Consider the following 17,500-nt stretch of genomic DNA (forward strand, 5'->3'; position numbering starts at 1 on the left):
TCCAGGTTATTCCATTTCATTCTGCTAGAAAGCTTCCAAAGCAGAAAAGAGTGTTAGGACCCTGGCAGCTCCGCCTCGGGCCCCTGGCCACCACGTGTGCCTGTGTGTCTCTCTCCCTCTGTGTCTACAGCAGGTGAATGGCTCAGGTGTGCTCAGGTGTGGTTGATGGATTGGATTAATTGGCTTCCCTTATGGTGGCTCTCCCTTCCTCCCAGCTTTTGGCATTTGATTTCCGTTTTGCATGGCATCCCCTAGATGCTGGTTTGCACTGCATTTTGGTTTCAGCCTTCACTTCACTGATGATCTCCACATTTCTCACTGTGTACTTACATTTACTCTCCATTTGAAATGTGTGTGTGGCAGTCCCCGTCATGTTTCCATTTTTGAGCTGGCATGTGTTAGGATGGTCATTGTATTCTATTGTATGTATTCTATTTTCTGTAAATAATATGACCATTGTTTGCATATTGTCTGCTTATCTAGAGAGTCACCAGAGTGACTGGAACCAACTTCTTTGTTTGCAATAACATCCTTGATCCATGATTCTGATTCTGACATCCAATAGCAGCACTGAGTATTGAGAATCAGCAGAGCAGGAAGGAAGTGCTATCAGCTCAGACTGGTGCCAGTGCTGACTGCTCCAAGGCTCATCCAAAAGCCTCATGTTTAATTCTGGAGTAGGCCTTTTTCTGAAGAGAGAGTTTTCATCCTGTAATGAACCTGTGAGTTTATAGGAAGGTAACCCCTAGGGTGGCATATACCTCAATCTTGACTCACAGTTTATTTTTACTTTTTACTAATGACGTCGGTCGAGGCAGTCCCTCTCGTTCCAGCTCCTCTCTCTGAATATTCATTGGCTGATATCTCGCTGCCCTTGCCCACGCCTTAATATGCACTTAAGGTTATTAACATAGCAGAGTTCATAATAGCCGCATAATGGCAAGCCATTAAAAAACAGTGCTTCTGAAGTTGCCATAGAAAGCTAAAAGACATTCCAGCTTTTTTTCTTTCTTTTTTTTATGGAATATCAGCAATTTCCATCTCTGGGGCTGATAAGAGAAGTGCGTCGTCAGTGAGACAGAAGATTCCCTCTGTGTGGAGCGTCTGAGCAGCAGGGGTGTCAGGGAGAGCGGGCCCTTCGCACATCATCCGCTAGAGAAGTCAAACATAGCGGAGCAGAGCGGAACAAAGTGTGAGAAAGTCATGTTCTTTCCTCCGAGGCGGCGCCCAGCTGGAAAGGGAAACTCGGGCCGGCAATATTCAGGAAGCTTTTTCCATTTTTTATGTCTAATAAAATCTCAAATGTGGCCTTTAAATGTCACCCTTAAGCCTCCTCTATTTTACAAGAGAGCGTAGATGAGCCTCACAGAGAGCAGCCTAGACTACTAGTGCGTATGAGGTTGAATGTGTGTATCTGCGTGTATCTGTGTCAGTCTGTATGTGTTTGTGAGTGTCTGTTTGTATGTGTGCTTGTGATATGAATACGCTGCCTTTCAGATGTATTTAGAACTATGACTATGGCCAAGGCCTTAGTTCCCTCTGCTTTATAGGCCACCGTGTCTGATTCAGCTGTGTGTAGTTCCTCTCACAGCTCCGCCTGTGTCTGTCACATCTGTCACAGCTCCCAGCTCGCCGCGTGACGTGACACACAGACAGTAGCTCCAGCTGCTCCAGACATGAGCAAATCACTCGCAAGGCATCAAAGCATGTGCACAACACGTGCCTGTGGATGAGGAAGGTGGGCGTGCACATGGGGGGTGCTTGTGTGTGTGTGTGTGTGTGTGTGTGTGTGTGTGTGTGTGTGTGAGAGAGAGAGAGAGTGTGTGTGTGTGTGTGTTCTACCTTAGTCGTCCATCTTGTGCTGCTGCCCCTCCTGGTATGATCTTGGTGATGAAGATACTGGGGTCATCTCCTACATGAGGGTTATCAGTGCCTCCTGCAATACTGAAGCCCAGTCCGGAGTTGCCCTGCATGCAGACACACACACACACACACACACACACACACACACACACACACACACACACACGCACACAACGACCATAAAACCTCTCATAAGCACTGTGGGCCGCTGTGGTCTAAGTGTGCCATTAATCGAAGAGACAGATCTCACCCTCTCCAAGGTAATCTCCTCATATTCAATCTCCCCTTCCGTCCCGTTCACCTGAGGAGAGACACAACACTAGTTAGCCAGCAGCATATTTCACTGATAGACTGAGCTGTGTGTGTGTGTGTGTGTGATTGTGTGTGCATATGTGAGATTGTGTTTTGTGTGTGTGTGTGTGTGTCTGTCTGTGTGTGTGTGTGTGTGTTTGTGTGCATATGTGAGATTGTGTTTGTGTGTGATTGTGTGTGTGTGTGTGTGTGTGTGTGTGTGTGTGTGTGTGTGTGTGTGTGTGTGTGATGGTGTGTGTCCTTACGTAGGGAGAGCCATCCAGTGTGTCTGTGTTCACCACCACTGGAGGCGAGTTTGCCTGTAGAATGAGACAGAGAGAGAGACAGAGTAAAGAAATAACACTGTAACACTGACAGTGCAGCATCCCTCACACACACACACACACACATTACCATTACATCACATCCCCTCACACAGACAGACAAACCTCTGCCCCTGAGAGGGGATTTACTCCTCCTGTCTCCCTTTGAGATAACGTAGCCTGCTGGACCCTCATTCAGCCCCGTCCAGCTCCAAGAGCCGGGAGAGGAGGAAGAGGAAGAGTATGGATGGGTGGAGGAGGAGGAAGAAGAGGAGGAGGAGGAAGGGTCGTGACGAGGATGAAAGAGAAAACTTTCTCTCTGCTGTCAGGACAGCTTTCCACAATCCACTCTCGCAGACTGGTGCGGCACCCAGGTGCATTGTGGGCCAGTGGCGCCCCAGTGCTGAGCGACGAGCGTGCTTCTGCTGTGGTGTGATAGCGCGGAGGGATAAACATGCACCCAGTGAACCCAGCCGCCTCACACCTCAGACCAGCCTCTCAGCTTCGTGAAGCAGAGCGATACCGAGCAACAGCCAGAGTTCAACTTCAGAGGAAATACCAGCACTCCAAAGTGTCATTCCACACCATGCTTCACCATTTATCTTGTCTATTACTGCTTTGAGTACTAACAGTATTGTATATTACTGCTCTGTGAGTGATTTTGTACACTACAACTTAAACACTGTAAATTTCATTTACTTTTGAACTCTTCTAAGCCTTGAAAATCTTTCAGCAGGGTTCAGATCTATGTAGTTGCAGGTGAGAACGACACAGAGGATCTGAGAGGAAGGTCTCATGACTAAGCAGAGGAGCAATAGGAATGGTTTAATGAGCTCTTAGCAAAAAGAAATTCATGGAAATGTACTGTTGGTCTACTAATTTTGAACTAAGCATACGTATAGCTTACTTGTTGTGTACTGATCAGAGATACACTAAATTGAATGATACTTGGCTTTGTAGCGTGACTTTACAATATGAAGATGTGATAATTAATAATCAGAATCATACTTTACTATTAAAAGATTTTTAGTCATATAACTGCTTAAATCCAGCTTGCTCTAAAACAAATAAAAATGTGCAAATGCTGCAAGATAATGATAGACAACCAGTGTGAATCAAGTTAGACTTATAATGTTTAAAAACTTAGAAACTTAGAATTGAAGTGTGTTTTCTTAATTAAAAGCATAAATTGTTTTTGCTAGAATAACCTGTTATAATTTTGCTTAATTTTAGAGTTTGTTTTTCTTAAACATAAAAGAAAGTTTGCTTATGAAACTTAAAGCATTTTGCTCAGACTTAAGGAATATTTACTTGAAACATAAAATGTGTTTGCTTAAATATAAAAAGGTTGTGTTAGAATTAAAGTATGTTGCCAAATGAGATGTGTTTTGAACAAAATGTAAAGACAGAACATCCAGTTGTAAGAAACTGTTTGTCAGCCAAACAAAAAGCTGACTGGCAACTAAGCAAAAAAAAACCCCAATATTTCATGGCAAGACATAATACCAAACTTGGACATGTTCTGTCTGACTGAGAGGGGTATAAAAAGAGAACGGCCCCGTGTTCAGGGTTCTTTGGCTTTTTGCGCTTCTTTTTTCTTTTTCATTTTCTTTGGACCGAGCATTTAGCCTTTAGACTTAAGACTGTTTTCATTCCTTGTATTTTTTGTTTGTATTTAATAAAAGTCAAAATCCTAACCTTTGATTAGGAGTTTGTAAAAAGACCGTCTAGCGTTTTTTTTTCGTATTTTTCTGCCTCTCCTGTGTTGCTGAGAACCCCGGATGCCTTGCAATAGGGCCTCCTGCTCCAAAGATTTGACTTCGCTCCGGGTAAGTAAGGCGTCCGTTTGAGGGCTACTTTCTAAGACACTGTATATAGGCAAAAAACATACTGCACTGACACACACAGGAGTAGCGAACTCATCCAGGCATTTGGAAAGGAAAGTCCTATGCTCCAGGGCAGACAAAAAACCAAAAAGGCTTTGTTAGCAAATTTATTTGGCGCGACAAATTGTTTGTGAAGCTAAAGTCTAGGACCCGTTGTGGTCTAAATGCACATCACACACCCAAGCGAGGATACGGAAATCTGTCTGATAAATACAAGTGTATTTATAGATAGAATCTAAATTGTTATATATCCGATGTGGTCAATTGAAGTTTTTATATATTACAAGAACTGTCATTTAAAAAGAGCCTTAATTTCAATTTGACAAAGCTCCCAAAAGAATAGCGTAGTTGATCTTCCATCCGATCTAGACAGACAGATGAATGTCTGTAGTGAGTTTTTACCCTCCCTCAGATTCTGATGACAAACAATTATGGCAAATACAGCTCTGAATTTCTTCCTCTTTTAGTGAAGTTAACCACATTTTGAAGTACAAGTCGAAGGGAACAGGGAATAGCGACTAAGAGATAGAGAGAGACTCTGAAGTGGTCTATTTTCCTTAGCCCCTAAACCCCAAATAAGGGATTTTGATTCAGATAGGGAGAGCCTCTCCATCAAGTCAATCCTCTTGTACAGCCTAAACCCGTCGAAAAGGGGCCCCCGCACCAGACACACACACTGAAAGATACTTCCTCTTTTACCCTGTGAAATCCTCACAGTCCGAAGACGAATGCACCCACACCTCCAGGAGTAGCGATCTCTACTGTGTTACGGGAGCCCCGTAGACACCAGAGTGGACACAAAACAGCTTGTACTGATACATTTAAGTATACATAAAGGTTTAAGTATATCTAGCCTATACTTGGTACTTAAATATACTTTACATACTTACACTAATGGAACAGTCTACGTATGTTTACTTGTACTACCAGAGACTGATCTTTGAGAGGCTGCATGACAGATTCTCATTTCATTCACTTAGCAGATTCTAATATTACCCTTCCGGTAAACTTACATTTTACTGATGATATACTTTAAGTATACTATCATGAACATGAAAAATGGGTGGCAGTGGCTCAGTAGGTTGAGGAGTCGTTCAGGAACCGCAAGTTTGCAGCTCCACCTGACAAAATAATTAACCACAAGAGTGCTCCCAATGTCCCGTTTGGCACCCTGCATGGCAGCCTATGCCATTGGTGTCTGTGTGATATAAATGAGCAATATATATGCAGCATTGTTAGTAAACAGTACACCTATAAGTTCACTTGCAGCTTGTTAATAAACAGTACACCTTAGTACACCTATAAGTTCACTTGCAGTGCACCTAAAAGTTTACATCAACATATACTATAATGAACTATAAGGTGTGCTACAAGTATATAACTAGTATCTCCACTAGTTTACTTACAGTATACTGTAGTTCTCACTACTTACAAGTTTAATATTATAAACTGAAAGTGGGTCAAGTGTATCACAAGTAGATTTGTACTAATAAACTTACTACCTAAAGTAAACTTCATATTAACTGCACTTCAGTTTACTTGATAAAATGAACTTTATATCTTTTTTTGGTAATGGAGGTCAAAGACTAGCTCTGTGTGATTTCTTTACATGGGATCTTGTTTCTCCAAGTTAATATTTTGGCTTTCTTAGCCTTGATTGAGATCAGACAGTAGATATGATAGGAGACCAGTGGGGGAAATTTGTGTTGAATGGAGAATGGTCGACAGGCTGGCCCCTTGTGGGCCTGTATTCAAACCCGTAAGGATGCTAATGCTACTGCTAGCACTACATCCCCCCCACCACGTGATCTTGCTTTTCATCAACAGACCCTTATACAGAGCTACAAACATTATAGACACTCAACCTGCATTGGCAAATACAATCCCATTAGTGAGCTATATGTTCATTCAAGAAGCTCGAAAAGATCTGCTTGTTACCACACTTCCATAGTGTAAGTGCAAAGTCAGAGTAGCCATCTCAGCTGAGTGTGCAGGTTTGACCGCGCTGAAAGCAAGTGACACCATGACAGGCCGTGGAGCCAATTGCACCTGCATCACAGTCCTGAAAAGCAGCCATCTTAAGACCAAGCGCCTAATGCCAGACAGTCAGCCAGAACAAGGACACAAGTCATCTCCATCTCCAAAGCCTCCAGCGGTGGAGCACTTCACCGTGTGCATGCCAAATGGTTGTTTTGGACAGGTTTCAAATGAAATCCAATCCTAAAGTGCACCACATTTTTATATACATCTCTGGCAGAGACTCTCTGAAGTGCCAATGCAGCCATTAAATCAATTTGCCCCAGTGTAATTGGAAATCTACATGGGCATTAAGTAATGCTGACTAAATTGTACGCTTAGATTCCTATTCTTAAGACCTGTTCAGATTTGTGGGCTTTCAGTTACAGCCAGTGGCCACACAATTGTTCTTTTACTTAGAATATATGGCACTGGCTGTCTAATTTAGATGAAGCACTAAAGCCTACAGGTCACTGCATTAGATATGGCGTCTTTGCTAGAACATTCCAAATGAAGCTTGCGTAACAGTAAATGTCACCTACCAGGGGCTTGCAAGTTTTTGATAAAGATCATGTGCTTACAGTCAGCAGGATTGCATCGAAGGGTAACTCCTTGGCTGTAGCCCCCCCCTTCAGCCATAGTGAAAGCCCATTTAAGCATTTAATTTAATTTTCAAGGGAAACAGTGACAGATTTCCATTTGAAATCTTGCCGGATGAAGAGGTGTTTAAAAAAAAGAGAAACTGTTTTTAAAAAACTGAAAAAATGTGCGGTAATATGAACCTCTGGTGCACTGAAAAGTTCAAAATGATGACAAAAGAGGCTTGCCTGCCTGGCCCATCTGTTCCAACAAACTCTCTTAGCTCTTTAGTTCCTTTATGCTCCACTCAAAAGCCTTGATGAGTGAAACATAGCTAATTACAAAATGATGTGGATGTGTGAGGATTATATGATATAAAAACATGGAAGCGTCTTTCTAGACTAGGTTTAATATGCATGGAAAAGACTATCTTTATTGCTAAATAAGGCAAAATAAACATGCTGTCTGGGGTCTTAAATTACTTGTGAGTCCTCCTACGCTACGCATTTAAGCTGTCTTAGGAATTATTGCAAATATCAATTACCCTCTGCCGAATAAATCTCAAAATCTTTTAACATGAACAATGCAGTCATGCGTCTCTGTGAGAGACCATGGTAATCATTGTTTCTTTTACACTATTTGGGACACCCTGTCCTCCAGCCAGAAGATGCTCTTTGACAAACAATAGCCATACACCCATGCTGCATGCATGTAGGCAATTGCCTACATTATATAAATTATTAATTTCAAACACTGTCAAATGATATTCTATTTATATGCCTAATTTTGCTGCATTTCCAATTACAATGACATCAAGTAGAATGCATAATATACAGTGCTGCACAGTGTACACAGCTATGCAGTGGTGCAGAGAGAGAGGGGGGGAGAAAGGGCAAAGAAGAAAGCATGCTGAAATGAATGTGTGGAATTAAACTCTGCCATGGAGTGCATTTCAACTTTCTTCAAATTCCATTCTAATGGACCAGTTGTTCAGACTACATAACAAAGAGAGTGACATGCCCTGCAGCACACAGCAATGCTCAGTATGTCTCATAGACTTACACTTTCATGTGTGTGTGTGTGTGTGTGTGTGTGTGTGTGTGTGTGTGTGTATGCATGAAGGTGTGAAAATGTCTACAGCAATCATGCAAGGCTGTAAGAGGGTGTTATATACAATGTCCCACTTACTGTCACACAGCAAAATGAAATACGAGGATAGGGAGATAGAGAGAGAGAGGGGGAGAGGGAGAGAGGGAAAGAGAGAGAGAGAGGGAGAGAGAGAGGAGAGAGAGAGGGGGGGAGAGAGGGAGGGAGAGGGGGGAGAAGACCAGTTCTCTGTAAAGAGATTGGGGATGTGTAGGTGGGAACCCTCCACACCTTTCTCCATTCATCATACACATTTTATCCCACTCTTTCTCACTTATTCATCACATCACTTTCTCTATCCCTCTCTCTCTCTGTTCTCGCCAGTGTATTCTTCCACCTCTCTCTCTCTCTTTCTCTCTCTCTCACACACACTTGTTCTCTCCAGTGTATTCCTCCACACATCTCTCTCTTTCTCTCTCTCATCCCTGCAGGAAGGAGAGAGGACACTCTGGTCAGCACATCCTCCTCTTGCTTTCTCTCCTCCCTCTCCCCTCTCTATCCCTCCATCACTACCTCTCACTCTCTGCTCATGTCCCTCTAACCCCTCCTCTGTCCCCTCTATACACTCTATTCCCCCTCTCTTGTCCTCCCTCACTCCATTCCCCCTCTCACTCTCACCCCTCTTTGCCCATCATTCTATCCATCCACCCTCTCTCTGTGCTCTTTTCCTCCAATTTGCACATACTTTTCCCTCTCTCTTTCCCGCTGTTTCCCCTCTCTATTTCTGGCCATCCTTATGCCATTTCATCCCTCTCTCTCTGTGCTTTACACCTTAATTTGTTCCATCTCTTTTTCTCTCATTCCCCCCCCCCTCTCTCTCTCTCTCTCTCTCCCTGCTTATTTGGCCGCGCTGCAGAGGACTGTGATTAGCATGTGGGAGCTGCTGCAGCCAAAGTGCTTACAGAGCAAACAACAATGACCACAACAATCACAGTGATGGGAACAGCATGAAATCAGCCTCCCAGCATCAACACCACACACCGCCACCACCACCACCAGCACCACCACCACCTTCACCACCAGCACCACCACCAGCACCACCACCACCTTGCCACTTCTCGAGGTAAAGATGCTCCTTTCTACCACCTTCACTCTTTTCTCTCTCTCTCTCTCTCTCTCTCTCTCTCTCTCTCTCTCTCTCTCACTCTCTCTCTCTCTCTGGCCAGTCCGCAGTTGACTCACTGTCTCACACTGCATGATATCATAGTCCTTTTCTTCCCTGGTCGCTCTCACTGTCGTCGTGACACCCTTTTGGTAACTCACTCACTGTGGGCTTCCAAAGGCTACTTCATCTAGTGTCAGGGGCCGAATGACTGAAGTTGGAATGGAAAGAAACTCAAAATAAGACCGCGAGGGAGATGGAGACAGAGAGAAATTGAAGGACAGAGAGAAAGAGAGAGAGAGAGAGCATTAGGGACAGAAGGAGAGATATCTGGGGTCCTAAAACAGCTGATGTAAGCAGAGGGCCAATGCCAGTCTAAAAGGTCACCCCTCTCTTTTACTCTTTTCATCTCTTTCTGCTTTGGTGACATCCTCTCATGTCTGTGCCTGTCCACTGGCCTTTTCTCTGCCTCTCGTTCGTTTGCTCCCTCTATCCCCGGCTAGCTTCTGGCCTCTTGCTGCCATGGTTACGCTACAGCATCAGCCTCCCCGGCCAATGGGGGGGAGCCTGTCTCCATGGCAACCAGGATTTCCACGATTGTTGTCTCAGTCCTCTCTTATGGAGCGTAATGTGGAATGACACGGGGAAACTATGACCCATTTCTCTGCAATTGTATACAGTCAGTTTGAACTTGCAATTTTTCTCAGTCACTTTGGTGCATTTCTCAGATCAGAATTGAAATTCTCCAAACTACTAGTACAACCTCCACATCTTCCAGTCATTTCTGCACAACATAAAAACAATCTGTCATTACCTCAAAAAAACAGCAAATGCTTTCGCATATCTATACAATTGCTTGTGTACAATGCTGTTTTTCTGCTGTTTTTTACTTGATCAACTGCTAATGTCATGTCGGTCAAAATGCATCATACAGGTTCTCTGTTGAATAGTATAATTTTGCCATTTGTTTAATTTTGTATAACACTTTTTTGGGAAAGAACAGCTGTACGGTAAAACACTCTGGTCTTTGTATGACATAGTCTGTCAAACAGTATTGTAAAAGTATACAGTAAATATAAACTGATCTCCTACAATCTCACACTTGCCTTGTGGCCTTGTGTATTTTCATAAGAAAAAAATGGTTAAGCATTTTAACAGTGACACAGGATTTTGCTCATTCTAATGGCACTAATATGTTGATTGGCATACACTGCTTTTCAGACATACTGTAACTAGTGTTATACAGTATAATTACAGTTTTTCTCAGTCGCTTTGGTGCTTTTTTCAGATCAGAATGAAAATTCTCATAATTATTAGTTCAACCTCCACAACATTTAGTCATTTGTGCACATCATAGTAGCAATTTCTCCTTCCTCTGAACAAATTGCAAATACTTTTGGACATGTATCAGTTGCTTTCATACAATTCTCTGCTGTTTTTTAACATGATCATTTGCTTAAGTCATGTCAGTCAAAATGAACTATACTTATGAATGCTAAATATTGTCGTTCCCAATAAAACTAATAGTCTTCATTTCATTGCTTGAGTCATTACATACAAAATTGTTGAACTAGTTATCAAATTCTGTCACAATGCTGTAGAATTGCCAAGAGCATACAGTACAGTAAAAATGTACGTATTCAGTGTCTTGTACTCACTTACTCACCTAACTACAGCAATGTGTAACTTTACTGTGGTTTTCAAATGGCTGTACAAGTACTGTATAGTGCTGTCTTGAGCATGTTCAGGTAGTGTCACCGAGTTCTGACCTTTTTTTGCATTGGAAAACACTGAGAGAACTGTCATAATGAAAACATGACAAAGCCATTTGACTATCTTGTTCATAAACGATGGTGTCAAGACTTCTCATTTTGATGACACTGACAGTTTCATTGACATGAATACCTGCTTTTGAGGAATGGACTATCCATTTTGAGCAAGTGACGCGGCTTTTTGCAGGTCATCCACTAGGTTTTGCAGTTTGCACTAATTGTTTTGAGAATTGCACTAACTGCTGTGCAAATGTTAATAGTGATGTGAGAAAAGCACCAAAGCGACAGAGAAAAACTGTAACATAATTATGTTCTTTCGCAGGTAATCCACTGTGTGTTGCAGTTGCACAAATTGTTTTGATAAATGCATCCACTGTTGTGCAGGCATTAATGATGATTCAAGAAATGCATCAAAGTGACTGAGAAAAACTGTAAGCTAGAGAACTTTAGAATTACTGTCAACTTAACCACCATTAGAATCTTCATGATAGTTGCCAACATTTCCATTTCATGCTCTTTCGAATGTATTCTCTTAAGAGTACTACGTCTTAATTTAGTCAGATAGTTAGATAGATAGATAGATAGATAGATAGATAGATAGATAGATAGATAGATAGATAGATAGATACGCAAACACATAGTGTACATACATACTGTAGGTACATTCACAGCCACTGAATTAAATCATTAAATTATAATAATCTGCAGTTTAAGTCCCAAAGCATCCAATCACAAACTCACTGACATACCAAAACACTCTGCAGCTGTTTTCCCCATAAAATCTCCTATGCTTCTTTATTTATTTTTTACTTGCCAACGGCGAGCTAGAGAGAGACAGCGCAAGACACAGATATTAAGATCTTGTTTTTGTGCCGACAATGTTCCTCCAAGTTAGTGACTCGGGAGTGCTTGCTGCAACGGAACGCGAGTGGAACAGAAGATGCCTCTGGGCCTGATGTCATTTCCACCTGAGCCATTTGGCCATTGGCCAGGCAGCCCATCAGTCACCCTGACTGCACCCGGTCGGTCGCCCTTTCAATGTGAGCAGCCTTCGCAAGCGCCAGCTGAGTTCCACCACAGAAAGCCCCCCCCCACACACACACACACACAGAGCACATACACACACAACCAGAGCACACACACACACACACACACACACACACATACACACAGCACACACACACACAGAGACAGACACAGCACCACAGAGGAAACAGACAAGTGAACGAAGGGACAGATTGACATGCAGGCAGCCATTTAAATTCAACAGGGCCTCTGTGTCAGATAAAAAAAACTGTTTTGGATGCCTGTGGTTTTAAAGTTGTCAAGACACAGTGAGGGAATAATCTGCATGTGCCTTTGCAGTCTTTTCCTATGCTGACAGTCCCTCTTCAAGACATGTAGAGAGCATGAGCCATCCAGCCAGGCCTGCTGAAGACGTTAGCCGCCTGGGAAGGAATGGAATGGGATGGGCCTAGCTAGCCAGGCCGCCACGGGGAAGAGACGGCATCCAGACTGACATTTGCACAGCATGCCTCTAAGTTAGTTACAGCACTTTACAGACATTCACCGTGACTACTCCAGACACGTGTGGCAGCCTGCACGCGTGAGAAGACACACACTGTACACACACTCTCTCACACACACACACACACACACACACACACACACACACACACACACAACACACACACACACACACACACACACACACACACACACAGAGATACATAGAGACAAACACACACACACAGACGCATAGAGACAAACACACACACACACAGACGCATAGAGACAAACACACAAATGTGCATTGCATACACACACACTAACTAACACACACAGAAACTGCCACCGGGGCAGGTTCATAAAATCCCGGCTTTGCAGTCACATTAGCACGTGTGTTTGCATGAAGTATTACTGTATGTGTACAGAGATCAGGCTTTTTCCACCTACATGTGTGCACACTTCCTCCCTCCATCCAGTTCCTCCCTATCTTCCCCTCAGACAGAACATCTGTCCCGGCTCTGCTGCATTCCCTCACTCCGTCCCACCTCCCTCTCCACTGCACCGGACACACTCATTAAGACAGCTCATTAGACTGCTAATTTATCCCCCACTGAGAGACAGAGACAGATAGACAGAGTGAGAGGGAGAGAGAGAGAGAGAGAGAGAGAGAGAGAGAAGGAGAGAAGGAGAGTGAGGAGGAAGGAGCAGTGGTGATAGAGAGAGATAGAGAGAATGGAAGAGAAGAGAAGAGAAGAGAAGAGGAGAAGAGAAGGAGCAGTGGTGGCAGACAGAGAGTGTGTGTGTGTGAGAGAGAGAGAAAATACCAGAGAATAAGGAGCAGTGGTGGCAGCGAGAGTAAGAGAAAGTGAGAGAGAGAAGGAAAGAGAGTTGCTGAAAGGAGAGTGGGATCCATAGATAGAGGCAGAGGAAGTCGGTGCTGAGAAAAGCGAGAGACAAAGATAGGGCCAAAAAAAAACTCTCAGCAGTGTGCTATCTTGGAGCAGAATCACAGACAGACATGATGTAATCTATTCTTTGAAAACCCTACTCAACGAGGCGGAGGAGCTGGGGGGGGGGTGGGCTGTGCCCGTCCACTCTGCCAGTGAGAGCTTGGGAAAGCGTGTGCCATGCAATCTTACACCTACTTATTAAAGAACACATTATAACTTATTCAGCTGAGCCTGCTGTTTAAGTGTTCTGCAGTGTATTGCACCACCGATAGTCTCACACACACACGCACACACACACACACACACACTGCTACCAGCTAGACTTAAAGTCTTGCCATGTCCCTTAGCTCGTTCTGTTGTCACAGGATAGCCATCGCAAGAGCAAACACACAACATCAAGGGCTCTTAGCCACAGGTCAGAATTTAGCCACCAGTATGACTGCTGACGTTGTGTGTGTGTGTGTGCGTGTGTGTGTGTGTGTGTGCGTGTGTGTGTTCGTGCGTGTGTGCGTGTCAGTCGCGAGTAAGTCCTTGGCCTTCCAACTGGATTCACTTAAATTGCTAGTATGAGAGTTCCCGAAAGGTAAAGGTCAGGTTAATTGATTCTGCCTGTCATCATTTGGCGCCAGCTGCCCTTTTCTCTTTATCTTAATCAGTCGTTCTCTCCCAACTTCCTACTCGCCACCTCGGCCTCCTCCTCTCGCCAATTCCTCTTTTATCTGGCAGATTCTCTATTTCTTTCCATCGAAAGTCCTTTTGTGAAATTTTCACCTTTCTCTATCTCTCTCTCTCACTCTCGCTTTCTCTCTCTCTCTCTCACGCTTGCTGTCTTTCTCTCTCTCCCTCTCTCTCCCTCTCTTCTCTCTCTCTCTCTCTCTCTGATCCCATCAGCTGCAAGCCTTTTCCATTACATTTCCTCAGTAAAAGAAGAAAATAGCTTCTGTCAACCAAATGGCATAAAATGACAATGAATAAATGTGCAGCGTTCACAAGGCTAAACAAAGTGGATTGGTGTTTGTGATGGTTACTTATGAAGGGACATTTTATATTTACAAAATATCTACATTTGTATGACTCTCATTTGTATAAATGGGCTGTTTCACAGTCTCATTTAGGTTATTCTCATTCACAATGAATTTCACCTCAAGATGAATCAGTGAGAGGAGGACATACAGAAGCCATTTTGGACAGATGTGAACCTATTACACATACGTAAGCCTCACATCTGCACCTATGACAGGCCTATTCATGTCACTGCACATCATCACTGTACAACACATCTGTCTCATGCCCTTCATATGATTATATAATGTAAAATATAGCTGTGAATTCTTTTGACAGGGCAAGAGCCATGTATTTTTACCAAACTCAACAACAGCTCCCTGGCATGTCTTGCGTTTCTTACACCTAGATAGACGTATATATTTCGATATAATATAACTACACATGTTAAATATAATATAATAATAGTTTCAACTAATGAAGCCTCACCTGGCTCTTTCCACCTCAGTAGAGTGCTTGCCTCTCTTGGGAAATAACTGCATATCAAACATCTGCATATCTGGATACAGTAAATAGATGTATATCAAACATCTCTATATCTGGATACAGTAAATAGATGTATATCAAACATCTATATATCTGGATACAGTAAATTGATGTATATCAAACATCTATCTGGATAATACTGCTGTGAATGGCAATTGTTGCCTTATCTGTTGTACATGACAAATTTTCCATTTTATTTCCAATGAGTTCGCAAAATGATTTGTTATTTATTATTTTTCTTTATGCTTCAATATGTCTAAACTGTTGTGTGCAGCACTTGTCATCTAGCTGTTTCTAAAGTTGTTAGTGTCCTTTTGAAAAGGTTAGATCCACTCTTTGATCTCTTTCCACACCACCAGTACTCACTCAAACTGATAGACTGAAACATAACGGTATCTCTACCATCCCCATATCTAGTGTTTGTGTGTGTGTGTGTGTGTGTGTGTGTGTGTGTGTGTGTAAGACAGCATGTAAGGGAGTGCGTGGGGGAGTGTGTGAAGGAGTGCATGAGTGCCGTGTGTAGGGTGGTGGGAAGCTGGAGTCACACTGATTTACATGAGGATTTTCCCCTCCTACACTTGCGCCAACAAATAGCTACACCTCCCAGCATTCCCCTCTCCAACGCCTCCGTGACACAGCTACAGGAATGGCTTTAAAGCCACTCCATTCTGATAAGCCTTAACATCAGTCGTCACTGTTCCAAACTCATAAGAGCAAAAACACCCAACCTTAATTTTTGCTTTGGTACGCGGGCAGCCCTAAACATAAACAATCCTGTTAGCTACGACTCGTAGCGGTGGTGGTGGCTGACATATCGCCCGCGTTTAGCTGACAACGCATTGTCACCTCGAGCTAGGCCCCTTCGCCAGCCAGGCAGCGCCAGCCAAACCTGGGGGAGAAAAACACGGGGAAGCATGTGGGCGCTGGAAGACAGGAGTGTGAAAGTAGAAAGTAGGGACCCCCATGCCTGTAGTCATCTCCTCAGGCAGATGCTACCGAGCTGCAGTCCCCCCTCAACTATTCCCCATTTCCCACTTCCCCAGCACAGACCCACTCCACTCAGAAGCAGGGTGGAATCCAACAGAGATTAGATAAAAGATGGATATGATTTAATATGGATAAATAAAAGAGTCTGAGTGACAGAAAAGGGATGTAACAAATAAAAGAAAAAAGAGGAAGTTTGTGGAAGTGTGTGAGTGACTGAAAGACAGAGGCACACAGACAGAGTGTACTTACTCAGTGAGAATAAGTAAGTGAGGATATGAGAAAGATATGCATGGAGACAGACAGGGTGAATGAGAGAGAGGGAGAGAGAGAGAGAAAGAGAGAGAGAGATAGTGTGAGTGAGTAAGTGAGTTTACATGGACTTGAGAATGATAATCCCGGTTATGATTGGGTGTTGTATCCAATTTAGGGGTTTGCACATGTAAACGGCATATCCCAGTTTCAGAAACCCTGGCAAACTCCTACACTGGTTTTGAGAAATCCAATTATGTTAAGTCGGGGACTCCAGAAGACACTCCAGGATACTGTTGAATGTTTAAAGAATCTCGTATTCTGACAATTCAGTGTAATGTACGGAAGGCTCATTAGAACGCAGCAGTAGAATGCATCACCCAGCTAGTATGTATCAGGTCTATGTGGATATGAATAACCTGGTGTCTCATGTGTTCATGTACACAGCATATACAACGAACGCACATGATCAAAACGGAGATAAGCCTCATAACCGGACAGCGCAATCAGTGAGTGAACCATGGAGAGAGAGGGAGAGAGAGAGAGGGAGAGAGGTGGGGGGAGGGGGCAGGAGAGCTGAGGGAGGGCTAAAGATGCTGGGTGGAGGCTTGTGGAAGCGTGATGTGAATGCCTGATTTTCTAAGACTCATGGTGCCGATGCTATTACATAAGACAGAGAGAGAGAGAGAGAGAGAGAGATTGCTCCTCCACTCTAATGCATAGATGATATTTCCCTAAGGTAAGAGCTTTCTTGTTTGTCTGTGTTAAATCTTCCTTAAATATAACCTTTTTCTATGTCTGCGTGTGTGTGTGCATATGTGTGTGCATACATATCAAGGATATTAAAATTAAACTATACTGTGTGTCTGCACCAGAGTATAAGAGGAACTTTCACTTTGGCCAGTGGACCTGCACCGCACAGCTGGAAAATGATGTCTTTGTAGATGTGTGTGTCTGTGTTATAGTGTGTGTGTGTTGGTGCTATTTTGAGTCTGTCTGTCTGTGTGTGTGTGCCTGTTAGTGTGTGTGTGTGTGTGTGTGTGTGTGCAAGCAAGAGGACTGTGCAAACAATCAGTGGGCGCCACACCTCAGCGGAGTCTGGGCTGCCAAACAACATCATTTCGCCCCGCTGAAGGTAGACGCCGTAGAGGTCTACTCTACTGTAGGAGCAGTTCAGAGGCACGCGGGCGTGCAGGGCAGGGCACGGCAAGGCTAAATTTAGCCTCCACATGTTTCCCCACCTCTGTGCCGTTTAAATGTTTTAGGCACATGTCCGGGC

General features: G+C 43.5%; 1 protein-coding gene across 1 annotated transcript in view; it reads right to left on the minus strand.

The window, feature by feature from the left end:
* LOC125287524 (disks large homolog 4) overlaps positions 1-17,500 on the minus strand; it is a 57,540-nt gene that overhangs the window by 16,336 nt on the left and 23,704 nt on the right. Inside the window, 3 exon segments of the mRNA XM_048233410.1 lie at positions 1,843-1,967; positions 2,114-2,164; positions 2,421-2,474. Coding sequence (XP_048089367.1) covers positions 1,843-1,967; positions 2,114-2,164; positions 2,421-2,474 — 230 coding nt within the window.

This window comes from Alosa alosa, chromosome 2 (genome assembly GCF_017589495.1).
Source record: "Alosa alosa isolate M-15738 ecotype Scorff River chromosome 2, AALO_Geno_1.1, whole genome shotgun sequence".
NCBI lineage: Eukaryota > Metazoa > Chordata > Actinopteri > Clupeiformes > Clupeidae > Alosa > Alosa alosa.